Consider the following 15,342-nt stretch of genomic DNA (forward strand, 5'->3'; position numbering starts at 1 on the left):
TACTTTGAAACATCTCAGATTTAAGATTTATAATAATGTAACAAAGGAAGAAGAAGAAAGAAGAAGAAGAAGAAGAAGAAGAAGAAGAAGAAGAAGAAGGAGGAGGAGGAGGAGGAGGAGGAGGAGGAGGAGGAGGAGGAGGAGGAAAGAAAACCAGGAGTTTTTACAATTTGCAATACATTAATGATAAATGGGTTCCAATGTAAAGACTAGCAGTTTAGGATATATAAATTCAAAACAAAACTATAACGAGAGATTAAATATAGCAGAAATAGAACAATAGTTACAGACATTTCAGGAAGAGACTTTATTTTTTTTTAATTTATTTTTTTATTGGTGTTCAATTTACTAACATACAGAATAACACCCAGTGCCCGTCACCCATTCACTCCCACCCCCCGCCCTCCTCCCCTTCTACCACCCCTAGTTCGTTTCCCAGAGTTAGCAGTCTTTACGTTCTGTCTCCCTTTCTGATATTTCCCACACATTTCTTCTCCCTTCCCTTATTTTCCCTTTCACTATTATTTATATTCCCCAAATGAATGAGAACATATAATGTTTGTCCTTCTCCGATTGACTCACTTCACTCAGCATAATACCCTCCAGTTCCATCCACGTTGAAGCAAATGGTGGGTATTTGTCATTTCTAATAGCTGAGTAATATTCCATTCTATACAGAAACCACATCTTCTTTATCCATTCATCTTTCGTTGGACACCGAGGCTCCTTCCACAGTTTGGCTATCGTAGCCATTGCTGCTAGAAACATCGGGGTGCAGGTGTCTCGGCGTTTCATTGCATTTGTATCTTTGGGGTAAATCCCCAACAGTGCAATTGCTGGGTCGTAGGGCAGGTATATTTTTAACTGTTTGAGGAACCTCCACACAGTTTTCCAGAGTGGCTGCACCAGTTCACATTCCCACCAACAGTGTAAGAGGGTTCCCTTTTCTCCGCATCCTCTCCAACATTTGTTGTTTCCTGCCTTGTTAATTTTCCCCATTCTCACTGGTGTGAGGTGGTATCTCATTGTAGTTTTCATTTGTATTTCCCTGATGGCAAGTGATGCAGAGCATTTTCTCATATGCATGTTGGCCATGTCTATGTCTTCCTCTGTGAGATTTCTGTTCATGTCTTTTGCCCATTTCATGATTGGATTGTTTGTTTCTTTGGTGTTGAGTTGAATAAGTTCTTTATAGATCTTGGAAACTAGCCCTTTATCTGATATGTCATTTGCAAATATATTCTCCCATTCTGTAGGTTGTCTTTGAGTTTTGTTGACTGTATCCTTTGCTGTGCAAAAGCTTCTTATCTTGATGAAGTCCCAATAGTTCATTTTTGCTTTTGTTTCTTTTGCCTTCGTGGATGTATCTTGCAAGAAGTTACTATGGCCGAGTTCAAAAAGAGTGTTGCCTGTGTTCTTCTCTAGGATTTTGATGGAATCTTGTCTCACATTTAGATCTTTCATCCATTTTGAGTTTATCTTTGTGTATGGTGAAAGAGAGTGGTCTAGTTTCATTCTTCTGCATGTGGATGTCCAATTTTCCCAGCACCATTTATTGAAGAGACTGTCTTTCTTCCAATGGATAGTCTTTCCTCCTTTATCGAATATTAGTTGCCCATAAAGTTCAGGGTCCACTTCTGGATTCTCTATTCTGTTCCACTGATCTATGTGTCTGTTTTTGTGCCAGTACCACACTGTCTTGATGACCACAGCTTTGTAGTACAACCTGAAATCTGGCATTGTGATGCCCCCAGATATGGTTTTCTTTTTTAAAATTCCCCTGGCTATTCGGGGTCTTTTCTGATTCCACACAAATCTTAAAATAATTTGTTCTAACTCTCTGAAGAAAGTCCATGGTATTTTGATAGGGATTGCATTAAACGTGTATATTGCCCTGGGTAACGTTGACATTTTCACAATATTAATTCTGCCAATCCATGAGCATGGAATATTTTCAGGAAGAGACTTTAATATTAGCATGGTAGCAAGGTTGTTATGTGTAGTTATGCCATCAAAATATCTCTAACACAAATAGAAGAAAATAAAATGATAAGGAGAAATAAAAGATTATTTGTCATAGTCCAGACATACTTTCTATATACAGTATTCATTTATGGGGCTGGACTAAAAAAATACCTCACTTCCAACTATCTGAAACAGAACAGGAAAGATTATAGACATACACACTCACCAAAAGGGAAGTTGACTCACAATTTTCACCTAGTTCTGGGGAAGAAGCATTACACTGATCAAAAAACCAGATGGTTATTTTCCAAATGTATAACATATATTTTAAGCCAATTTATGTTACAGTTTAGCTATCCTGTCCCTATTAGTTTCTGCTTCTATTCAGAGCCCACATCAGAATGTTGCTTGGCAGGAGGAGAAATGGATAAAAGCATGTGGTGTTCTGGTATGTCAATATCTAAGAGGGAATATTATGAACAGGGATATAAATTAGAAAAGCAATTGGACAGTATGTATTGTAGATGTGGACTCCCACACACACTGTTCAAATATTTCAAATTGTATCTAATTTCCAAGTTTAGAAAAAAAAAATCTAAGAACTGCAACTAGATAATATATAAATTCATTTCAATAGAATCCTAGTAAATACATATATTACAAGTTGAGCTAGGGTCTGTAGAAACTGAACTTCATATCTATATGTAAAAGGAAAAAGATGTCAATACACAAGATGAACAGTGAGGGAAGGTAAAGAGACTGTATTCCTCCTGTGTTCCAGAAAATATGGCTAGGTATATATCCACTGAATCAAACATAAATTTGTAAAACTTGTATGGAACTCCTGAAAAGGTTCTGAAGCAAGAAGAAAAAGGAAAATTGTCATGAAAACTCAGAAAAAAAAATACCTCTCAAAATAGTTTTGAGATAAGATACACGTGAAAATTCTAAAATGTGTTCATTATCCTCAAAGGTAAAGAAAAATGACAGAATTTTTGTGAAACAATACCAGAGGAAGGTTAAAAGAGAACAGACTGAAATTAAAGAAGAAAGACCAAAAAATCTCATTAAAAGGAGAAAAAATGTGAATACATATTATGATAAAAAATTTTAAAAATCATATAATAGATAAGAAAGATACAATAAAAACAGAACGCCGGGACACCTGCACCCCGATGTTTCTAGCAGCAATGTCCACAATAGCCAAACTGTGGAAGGAGCCTCAGTGTCTATCGAAAGATGAATGGATAAAGAAGATGTGGTTTATGTATACAATAGAATATTACTCAGCCATTAGAAATTACAAATACCCACCATTTTCTTCAACGTGGATGGAACTGGAGGGTATTATGCTGAATGAAATGAGTCAATCGGAGAAGGACAAACATTATATGGCCTCATTCATTTGGGGAATATAAATAATAGTGAAAGGGAATAGAGGGGAAGGGAGAAGAAATGGGTAGGAAATATCAGAAAGGGAGACAGAACATAAAGACTCCTAACTCTGGGAAAAGAACTAGGGGTGGTGGAAGGAGAGGAGGGCGGGGGGTTAGGGGTGAATGGGTGACGGGCACTGAGGGGGGCACTTGACGGGATGAGCACTGGGTGTTATTCTGTATGTTGGCAAATTGAACACCAATAAAAAAATAAATGTATTATTAAAAAAAACAGAATATGTAAAATATCAAAAAAAGTATGTTAAGAACTTTCTTCTCAAGCAGCTTGGGTGGCTCAGTGGTTTAGTGCTGCCTTCAGCCCAGGGTGTGGTCCTGAAGACCTGGGATTGAGTCCCACATCAGGTTGCCTGCATGGAATGGAGCCTGCTTCTCCCTTTGCCTGTGTCTATGGCTCTCTCTCTCTCTCTCTCTCTCTCTGTGTGTGTGTGTCTCGTGAATAAGTAAATAAAATCTTTAAAAAAAAGCATTTTCTTCCCTACAGAAAAATGCTAAAAGGCATTGGCACAATATCTCAAGCAGTGGTTCTTTACATTTTGAGAATCATGATAACTTTGCAGGATTTAAAAAATGACTTTATAAAAATACACCTATAAACAAGTAAAATATTGGCATAGAATTTCAAAAGATTGATTAGATCCTTTGAAGCCAATCCATGGTTCCTTATAGTTCAAGTCTTATACTGTAAAAAAAATTATGAATTTTTTTAGAAGAAATGTTGGTAAAAATAACACTACAGCAAACCAAGTGTGGAAGAGAAGAACAAAATCATTTTTATTATGTCATATCTTAGAGAATATGAGAAATATCTTAAAGATCAATACTATGTAACTAGGATATTTAAAATCCAAAGAACAAAAATTATAAAAAGTTATAAAAGAAATCATTTTGATTGTCAAATACAAAGATCAAACCTATCAGTTGTGAAAATAAGTGTATATATATTAAATCTCTATTGAAAGGTATGTGTTCTAAGATAAGAAAAATATATTACTACTCCATTATCTTATAAGGTACATACTAAAAGTGAAATGATGTAGAATGATTGAAAATGAGTAGACAAATCTATTCCAAGCAATGACAAAAAGAAAAACATTTACAATATCAATAGTTGACAAAAAGGAAATTGAGACAAAATTAAATCAGACAAATGGCTTATTTTATATTGATAGGAGACTGACTCAAAAAGAATTTTATTGTTCTAGAAAACAACATCAGAATATGTAAAGTAAAAATTGGAAAAAATATAAATATCAAATAACATTGATGAAAACTCAATTACAGAGTAACTCTGTTACTATGTAACAGAGTACATAGTAGCACATTATTATGTTTTAAAAGCTAGCCTAAAAGACTACAAATAAGTCAGAAAGATTGTTAAATAGAAAGCCTGAGACCCCCCTTCCCCTGATGAAGACACTAATTCAACAAAAATATACAGGTCAATTCATTTTGTAACAAATCCAGAAACCAGTTGAGAGGCTCCTACACCTAAGGTGAGTATTACACTAGCTACATAAAAGCCACTAGGAAAATTCATGGCTCCCTGTTATAATAGTCCTTGCTCCTACCATCATATAACTGGGAGGAAACTATCAGTTTCTGGTTTCTCCCTGAGCAGAGAAAGATTAAAATTGACTGTAGCCCGATATTCTGAGTGGGTAGGGGGACTTGCCAAAGGGACATGATTTTGTCTCTAGTTGCCTGGGTCTCACTGAGAACAAAATAGTTGGGCAGTGTGCTCTTGTTTCAGAAGACCTGTGGTACAGGAGGCACAAGTTCAAACAGCTCAGAAACCTCTCCATCAGCAGGCAAAAGTAGAGTGGAGAATATGTCCAAAGTTTTTGCTTTTGGGGTAGTTGCCTGAGGGAGTGGTTTCTGTCTAGTTCAACTTGGAATACTGATAGAACCTGACAAACTCTAGATGGCTAGAGGCTGCTGGGAAAAAAATATCCAGGTGGTATATTGCTGATTCACAGGACACACAGTCTAGCAGACATAAACTAGGGGAGAAATATTATGACCTCCAAGACTGGAAAATCTCTCTAATTAGGAATTTACACAAATAATCTAGAAATATATACATTCACGAGTATATTGCAGAGGCCCCCAAAATATCTAGCAAGGCTGATTGGTGAAAGTCTCTCCATGCATAATTCTGGCCTATAAAGATTGGGAAAGGTGGAAGTATTTTTTTCAAATGTTTTAGTACTAACACAAAGTTACAAGGAATACAAAGAAACAGAGAAAATAGTCAAACTGATGGGAGAAAAAAGAAACTCCAGAAATTGACCCTAATAAAATTGATGTATATAAATTACTACCAAATGAAATCAAAATAGCCATCATGAAGCTGCTCAATTAGCTCAGGGAAACGATGCATGAGCAAATGCGTATTTAAAGAAAGACAGAAAATATTTTTAAAAATCAAATAGAAATTTTGGAGCTGCATAATGTAATAATTGAACTAAAAAAATCACTAGTGGATTTCAAGAGTATATATGATCAAGCAGAAGAAAGAATTAGTGAATTTGAAGACAGGTTATTTGAAATTATCTTCTTAGAGAAGGAAAATGAAAAAGTGTGAAGAAAGCTCAAAAGACTTAAGTAGTCCACCAAACTGAAAAATATATGCATTATGGGAGTCACAGGACCAGAGAAAGGGCAGAATGTTTAAAAAACGAAATGATCAGAACTTCACAAATCTGGAAAGGAAAAGGACATCAAGATGAAAGAAGCCCAAAAGACTTCATTTGGGAAGAACCCAAAGAAGTCCACGTTGAGACACATCATTATCAAATTGTCAAAGTCAAAGACAAAAAGGAAAATTTGAAAGTAAAAGGAGAAAACTAATTCATCACATACAAGGGAACCTTCACAACACTGTTAGTGGATATCTCAGCATAAAACTTGTAAGTCGAAAGAGAGTGGGATGATATATTTGAAATTCTAAAAGAAAAAACCTGCTAACCAAGAATACTATATCTGATAAAACTGCCTTTCAAAATTGAAGGATAAATAAAGATTTTCCCAGACTAAGAAAATCTGAAGAATTTCATTGCCATAAGGCCTATCTTATAAGAAATGCTACCTGGAATCCTAAAATTGGGGGGGGGAAAGATGTTAAGAAGAAATGCAAAAGCATTTGTAATTATAAAGCTCTCTGGTAAAAGTAAATAAACAAATTAAAATGTTATAATATTTTCATGGTGATGTGTAAATCACTTTCAATTCTAGTATAGAAGTTAATAGACCTAAGTAGATAAAATAACTAGCTACAAAAATATATTTTATATTAGATACACAATATAAAAAGAAGTAATTTATGACATTAATTAACAAATTATGGAGAGAGAGGAGATAATCCAAGATGACAGACAATAGATCTTTGTTTCATCTGGTCCCACGAATTTAGTTAGATAGCTCTCAAATCATTCTGAACATCTACAAACTTAATCAGGGATCTAAGAAAATAATGGCTGCCACTCTACAAATAGAAAAGCAACCATTTTCTGCAAGGATAACAAGATGGAAAAACTCAACTTAAAAAGAGAACAAGAGTAGAAGGGACTGCCAGGGACCTAATCAGTATTGATATAAGTAAGATGTCAGAATGAGATTTCAGAATAATGATTATAAAGATACCAGTTGGGCTTGAAAAAACATGAAAAACACTAGAGAATAGCTTTCTGGAGAAATAAAAAAAATACTAACATGTAATGAAGTCAAAATCAAAACGGCTCTTAATGAGATGAAATAAAAACTGGAGGCTTTAACTGCTAGAATAAATGAAGCAGAAGGGAGAATTAGTGATATGGAAGACAAAAAGATGGAGAATAAAGAAGCAGAGAAAAAGAGAGTTTAAACAACTACTGGGTGACAAAGGGAAAATTCAAGAGATAATTGATAACATAAAGTGAAACAATATTAGAATAATTAGGATCCCAGAAGAGGAAAAAAAGAGAGATTGAGAAAGATAGAGAAAAGGTATATTGGAGCAAATTATAGCTGAGAACTTCCCTAATATGTGGAAGGAAACAGGCATGCAAGTCCAAGAGGCACAGAGAATCCTCCTCAAAATCAATAAAAATAGGCCAACACTTGAACATATAATAGTGAAATTAGTGAAATCTCAGAGACAGAAAATCCTCAAAGCAGCTCAGGACAAGAAGTCCATAACCTACAATAGTAGAAACATTAGACTGGCAGCTAACCTATCTACAGAGACCTGGCAGGAAAGAAAGGACTGGAATGATATATTCAGGGTGCTAAATGAGACAAATGTGCAGCCAAGAGCACTTTATGCAGCAAGGATGTCATTCAAAATAGGAGAAATAAAAGCCTCCAGGACAAAAAGAAATTAAAAGTATTTGTGATCGTTAAACCAGCCCTGGAAGAAATATTAAAGCAAACTCTTTAGGTAAAGAGAGAACCCAAGAATAACAGAACAAAAAAGGAACGGAGATAATATGCAGAAACGGTGACTATACAGGTAATATAATGGCACTAATTCATATCTTTCAATAGTTACTTTGAATGTAAATGGGCTAAATGCCCCAATCAAAAGACACAGGGTATAAGATTGGGTAAAATGCAAGTCCCATCCATATACTATCTGCAAGAGACTCATTTTAGACCCAAAGACAACTTTAGTTTTTAAGTGAGGTGGTAGAAAAACATTTATTTTTATTTTTATTTTTTTTTACAAATGTGAAGTACACTATATGCAAGAGGTCTTTTCTCAATAATATAAGAAAGATTGCAAAATATTCAGAATTTTATTATGTGTTCGTTCTGTGGCTATAGATGATTAAGGATTTATTCACCACAATATATTTTTTTATTGGAGTTCAATTTGCCAACATATAGCATAACACCCAGTGCTCATCCCATCAAGTGCCCCCCTCAGTGCCTGTCACCCAGTCACCCCCAACCCCCCACCCACCTCCCTTTCCACCACCCATTGTTCATTTCCCAGAGTTAGGAGTCTCTCATGTTCTGTCTCCCTCTCTGATATTTCCCACTCATTTTTTCTCCTTTCCCCTTTTTTTCCCTTTCACTATTTTTTATATTCCCCAAATGAAAAAAAAGAAAAACATTTATCATGCTAATGGTAACCAAAAGAAAGTTTGGGTAGCAATCTTATGACAGACAAATCAAATTTTAAACCGAAGACTGTAATAAAAGATGAGGAAGGACACTATATAAGAATTAAAGGGTCTAGCCAAAAATAAGATCTAATAATTGTAAATGTTTATGCCCCTAACATGGGAGCAGCCAAATTTCTATAACCAATTAATAACCAAGTTTTGAAAGATTGATAATAATGCCATAGTGGTAGGGAACTTTAACACCCCAATCACTGCAATGGACAGATCATCTAAGCAGAAGATCAACAAGGAAACAAGGACTTTGAATGACACCCTGAATCAGATGATCTTCACAGGTATATTCAGAGCATTCCATCCTAAAGCAACAGAATACATTTTCTTCTTAAGTGCACATGAAACATTCTCCTGAATAGATTACATAATAGGTCACAAATCAGGTCTCAAATGGTACCAAATGACTGGGACCATTCCCTACATATTTTCAGACTACAATGCTGTGAAACTTGTACTTAATCACAAGAAGAAATTTGGAAACAACTCAAATACATGGAAGCTAAAAAGCATCCTACTAAAAATTAATTGGTCAACCATAGCAACAAATGAAAATGACAGCACAGTTGTTCAAAACCTTTGGAATGAAGGAAAGGCAGTAGTACTAAGAAGGAATTATTTAGCAATACAAGCCTTTCTCAAGAAACAAGAAAGGTCTCAAATAAATAACCTAACCATACACCTAAATGAGCTGGAGAAAGAACAGAAAATATGGAGGAGAAAAGAATTAATGAATACTAGAACAGAAATCAGTGATATAGAAACCAAAAGAACAGTAGAACAGATCAATGTCACTAGGAGCTGGTTCTTTGAAAGAATTAATAAGATTGATAAACCCCTGGCCAGGCTTATCAAAAGCAAAAGAGAAAGGAACTGAATAAATAAAATCATGATTGAAAGAGGGGAGAACACAACCAACATCACAGAAATGCAATTAAAGGAACATATTATGAGCAACTATATGACAACAAATTAAGAAATCTGGAAGAAATGGATGTGTTCCTATAGGTGTGTAAACTATCAAAACTGAACGGAAAGATAATAGAAAACTTGAACAGACCTAACCAGCAAGGAAATTGAACCAGTCATCAAAAATCTCCCAAAAAGGGGATCCCTGGGTGGCTCAGCGGTTTAGCTCCTGCCTTCTGCCCAGAGCATGATCCTGGAGTCCCGGGATCGAATCCTGCATCGGGGTCCCTGCATGAAGCCTGCTTCTCCTTCTGCCTCTCTCTCTCTCTCTCTCTCTCTCTCTCAAACAAATAAATATTAAAAAAAACTCCTCCAAAACCAAGAATACTGGGCCAGATGACTTCCCAGGGGTATACTACCAAATATCTAAAGAAGAATTAATACCTATTCTTCTGAAGCTATTTCAAAAAAAAAATAGAAGTGTGAGAGATATATTTAAGAAGGTTATGAAGATGCATAGTGGGTTAGAAAAGCATAGGGCAGCAGGAAACTGTCCTAGAGTTGGAAAACCATCCCCCAGGGCAGAAACACCCAAGCTTAGCTCAGTGAGGACCAAAACAAAATCATTATAATTTGATCTATAACTAGAATGTATGCCTCACCAATTATGATGTCACAGATCATAATCACTGAGAAATGATTGTCACTTACTTGTTGTTGAATGAAACTGCACCTCTGTTAATGATTACCCTATGATCCTTGCCTCAAACACACGCTTCTAACTCTGTCACAAACCCCCTATGAATAAAAGTCCTGCTCAGGACTCTTGTCAGTTCCTGACATTAACCTCTCTCTTTATCATTTCTGTATCCACTACCTTGCTGGACAAGGGAGATTATTGCAGACTTGTGCAGCTCAAGACATAGAAGTAGAAGGAAAACTCCCAAACTCCTTTTATAAGGCCAGCATTACCTTGATCCCAAATCCAGAAAAAGACCCCACCAAAAATGAGAATTCTAGAATATCCCTTATGAACATGGATACCAAAATTCTTATCAATATAATAGCCAATAGGATACAACAGTACACTAAAAGGATTATTCACCATGACCAAGTGGGATTTATTCCTGGGATGCAAGGCTGGTTCAGTATCCACAAATCAATCACTGTGATACACTACATCAATTAAAGAAAGGACAGGAATCATATGATCCTCTCAATAGATGCAGAAAAAGCATATGAGAAAGTTCAGCATATTTATTTGATTAAAACTCTTCACAGTGTAGGGATAGATGGAAAAACCTCAATATCATAAAAGCTATATACAAATATAATTTTCAATGGGGAAAAACAAACAAAAATGGCTGGCCCAAACACAGGGAGCTTCAATGTTTTAGAAATTCTATACTGCAATGGTTCAAAGTTGTTAGTTCTACATTCTGTACAGTAAATTTAAATTTTAAATTTTTCCCTCCTATTTTCCTTGGATTAAATTATCCATTTTCCTGTTTTTTTAACTATATCCAGTTTTATTAAAGATACTTTTCATAAACAATCATGGTATTTCAGGCAGGACATTGGTGGAAGATCATTAACAGTATATGGCAACTTTCAAACTCCTTTCTTCAATAGACTAACAAAATCAGAAAGCCACTATAAAACCCAATGAAGTCTTCATGTTATGCTTTGAACAGGAAAAGTTTAGAGTGAGGGTTGACAGTTCACATTTAGCATGTTGTTTAACAACTTTTCACAAGCTGACCCTGACTTTCAGGAAATGAAAGGAAAATGGCAGAATTATCAGTCTGAAGATCCACAAGCTAAAAAAAAAAGGAACTCTTTTGAGGGACGCCATCTCAGTGGTGACTCAGTAAAGTACAGATTGCCTGACATACTGGGAACCATTTCTTGGGGTTAGGTTCCAACAGGTCTCTGGGTTTAAGGGAGTCAAGTCTATGTTGAAGGCAGAATGGGAGAAGAGGACATAAAAAAACTGAATTTTAGTTTTTCCACACCACCAAGGTGGCTCATGTGTGTCAACATCAAGAAATCCCTCTTCCAGGGAGCCAAGAGGAAGTTTCTCAAAACGATAAGGGAAAGGTGTTTTTCCCCTTGTTATCAATCTAGCTTTGGAGATATTCTTTTATTCCCTTCCCTCAAAACAACAATGAAGTGTTCTGTGTGCTAACAACATAGCTTAAAAAAAAAAAAGAAAAACAAAATTCTGCATTTTTATAAAACTTGATTAAAAATAGTATTTCAAACTGTAGTCACCAGAAGTACACAGTTATCAAAAATGCACCCACTTCACTTGGCATCTCTAGCACTTTCAGCTTTCTGTGCCTGGTCTGTTTTGACATCTCCATTTTCTGCAGGGTTATTTCCATCCTCGGCAGGATCAGCTTTCCCCTTTTTCCCTTTGGGTACTCTCTCTCCCTTCTTTGCAGGGGCCTTTTTAGGCTTGGGCTCTGGCTTTGGAGGAGCAGATTTAGCAGACAACCTTGTGTATCTTCTCTGTGGCTCATCCTTCACCTTAGCTTTGTCTCCTTTAGCATCCCCTTCAGCCTTTCTCTTGGATATGGTGGCAATGACATAAGCACTGAATGCGGGGATGCAGTGGCACGCGGACTTTGGCCGGTCCGGGGGTCATTCTTGCTTCTTCTTCACACTGCTCCAAATTATCCATTTTCTAATGACAGAACCTCTCTAAAAATAATAAAAATAATATCCTCATTTTATTGGACTACTATTTAATTCCTGTGAGATTATAGTTTACAAAAGGAAGGAGAAGTATTAAAATCCCTAATTATCTGCATTTCAGACTTCTCCATTGTATCCTGTTTTATCTTTGAAAATTTGGTGGTAGGGGAGAACACAGAAATCTTTTTTCCTTAGGGATGAATAATGACAGACAAGAGACAAAGTTACTTTTCTCTATGTGATATATAATAAGACATAGGGGATAAAGGAAGCTTTTATAGGCAAAAGTTAAAATTAAGTACTATTGCATTTAGGACTGATCAATATGATTTCGTTCATTTTTAGTCATGCTTCATATGAACATTTGGGTCTTAGAGTTTGAGGTTTAGCTAGTTTATTTGGTATATCATGAAGCATGATAAAACTTGTTATAGAAAAGTATAGATCTTTAAGCTGTTGGAATCCATAGCAATAACGATGGTTTGCATTCATATAGTGCTTTACAATATACACAAAAATTTCTTACAATAATTACATCCAGAATCTTCACAACATTAATGGAAGTAGACATAGTACAGTCAAATGGTGTTAAAAATCCTTTGGAGTCATATATCTAGAATTAAATCTTGGTTCTGCTACATTTTTAATTTAAGTTTGAGCAAGTTACTTAATCTCTTTAATACCAGTTTCATATATCTTGTAAAATGAAAATGATAATTAAAAATCCATCTAGTACATTTGTTATGGGGAAACCATGATTACATATATTTATGGCATCTGATTCCAAGAAGTTGTTATGTATTGATGTATAAGTAGAACAAATTCATTTAATCTCAATCTGCAGATAAAAACATTGGAGGCTCTCAGAGGTTGCGACTTGCCCAATGATCAAGCTGAGCTTGAAATCGTATTTGGATTTCAATTCCAAAGCTTTACATTACACCACACTCCCTATATGGAGCTTCTATGATTTGGAATGTGGTCAGTAAAACATTGAAATTATTTCATTTAATATGATTTGTGGGATCCCTGGGTGGCGCAGCGGTTTGGCGCCTGCCTTTGGCCCAGGGCGCGATCCTCACGTCGGGCTCCCAGTGCATGGGGCCTGCTTCTCCCTCTGCCTGTGTCTCTGCCTCTCTCTCTCTGTGTGTGTGACTATCATAAATAAATAAAAATTTAAAAAAAATAATAATATGATTTGCTTTTCTATGCTCCATTGTATGGTTACAGTCAGCTGCCTATGAGGTTTTTCTTTCTTTTTTATTATTTAAATATTATAAATCATGGATGAATTGCCTGTAGTTCTAAACAACCAGTACAATGTGGTGGAAGTGATACATCTGTCCATCTAAGGATGGTTCATAAAAGTTAATAAGGTTTTAGTAAAGTCATCTTTTATTTTTTAACTCAAAGATTGGAATAGAGAGAGTTTTGGTTAAGACATGAGACTGTAATATAGATTCTTCTATAGTCCAGTGAGACAACTTTGGTTGAGCACTATCAAAAACAGTAATAATAACTAATATTTTATAGATACTTAATACATTATCTTATTAAATGTTCATGCAAACCCTGCAAGGTAAGTATATTGCTGTTATCATCCCCACTTTGAAGACAAGAAAACTAAAATTTAACAAGTTTAGGAAACATATGCAAAGTTCCAAAGTCTGACTCCAAAACTGAAGCCTTTTCACCTCAAACCTCCAACTGCCACAGACACAAGATAGTCCAGTTATCTTTTTATTTATAATTTCTGTGTTTTCTTCCATTGCATCAGGTAGTATCATTGAACCAGTGAGATTATGTCCTTGTCTTCCAGAAGCAGAGAAGGAAATAAAGTGAATAGCTGGGAAAATGTAGGTAGCTGAATGCAAATGTTTTCATACTACTGGAAATACAAAGATTCACAATTTTTTTAGTTTTTTCTATTCTAGACCTGTAAGAATATTTCCTCTAAGATCCTATTAACATAATCAAGTTTTCAATGCATTTTAAAATGGAAGACCTTTTGAATGCTACCTAAAATAAGAGAGGACTCTTTTGCTTTTAGGGAATTGCAGTTGTGAATTGCAATCTGAGGTCTATAAGTTTCCTGTGTTTCTGTTTTCAAGTTGTAGTCTATAGTTTCAAAGTTTTCTGTTGGGAATATGCACATTTATAGTGTATTAGATGGCAAACTATGTGTTGATGTCTAGGTTTGCTATGCATATTTTCCAAATTCAGTGCACATTTGCAAATTTACTAGTCTGCTGGATCTATAAATCATAGTTGGCTTGCAGACTGAAGCATTGGCTGGTGGAAGAATTTCAAATTAGAGATTAATGATATTTGATATACAGCACACTTCCTTTGAAAGACACTGCCAAAATCTTCAGTCGTGTTTGTATTTGTATGAAAATGTAAGGTACAGGGAAAAACTGGAGCTTCCAAATGGAATGTCCCATCATTAGTATAAATGAATTTTTAAAATTTTTACAGCAGAAGCAACAAGAACATTTCATTTGGTTGGGCAAAATAGGTGCTCTTAATTTATTCTTTGGTATACTGATGTTCAACCTTTTCTTTTTTTATTATGATACATAGTAAGAAATGCCTCTTAACTCAAGACTCAGCACACAAAAACTGAAATATTTTTATTTATTTTTTGAAATATTTTTTAAAAATTTTTTATTGGAGTTCAATTTGCCAAAATATAAAATAACACCCAGTGCTCATCCCACCAAGTGCCCCCTCAGTGCCCATCACCCAGTCACCCCAACCCCCTACCCAAATCCCTTTCCAACACCCCTTTGTTCATTCCCAGACTTAGGTGTCCCACATGTTTTGGAACCCTCACTGATATTTTCACTCATTTCCTCTCCTTTCCCTTTATTCCCTTTCACTAATTTTTATATTCCCCAAATGAATGAGACCATATAATGTTTGTCCTTTTCCCATTGACTTATTTCACTCAGCATAATACCCTCCAGTTCCATCCACGTCGAAGCAAATGGTGGGTATTTGTCAATGGCTGAATAATATTCCATTGTGTACATATACCACATCTTCTTTCTCCATTCATCTTTTGATAGACAACGAGGCTCCTTCCACAGTTTGGCTATTGTGGACATTGCTGCTATAAACATTGTGGTGCAGGTGTCCCAGCATTTCAC

The 15,342-nt window shown here is 35.5% G+C and overlaps 1 protein-coding gene across 1 annotated transcript; it reads right to left on the reverse strand.

Moving 5' to 3' along the window:
* Window positions 1-11,797: 11,797 nt before the first annotated feature.
* On the reverse strand, window positions 11,798-15,042 carry LOC112649337 (non-histone chromosomal protein HMG-17-like). The gene is made up of 2 exons (XM_035712307.1): window positions 14,957-15,042; window positions 11,798-12,089 (listed from the first exon to the last, which is right to left on the reverse strand). The coding sequence occupies exons 1-2, from the start codon at window positions 15,040-15,042 to the stop codon at window positions 11,798-11,800; spliced, it is 378 nt and encodes a 125-aa protein (XP_035568200.1).
* Between the last annotated feature and the right edge of the window lie 300 nt (window positions 15,043-15,342).

This window comes from Canis lupus, chromosome X (genome assembly GCF_003254725.2).
Source record: "Canis lupus dingo isolate Sandy chromosome X, ASM325472v2, whole genome shotgun sequence".
Classification (NCBI taxonomy): domain Eukaryota; kingdom Metazoa; phylum Chordata; class Mammalia; order Carnivora; family Canidae; genus Canis; species Canis lupus.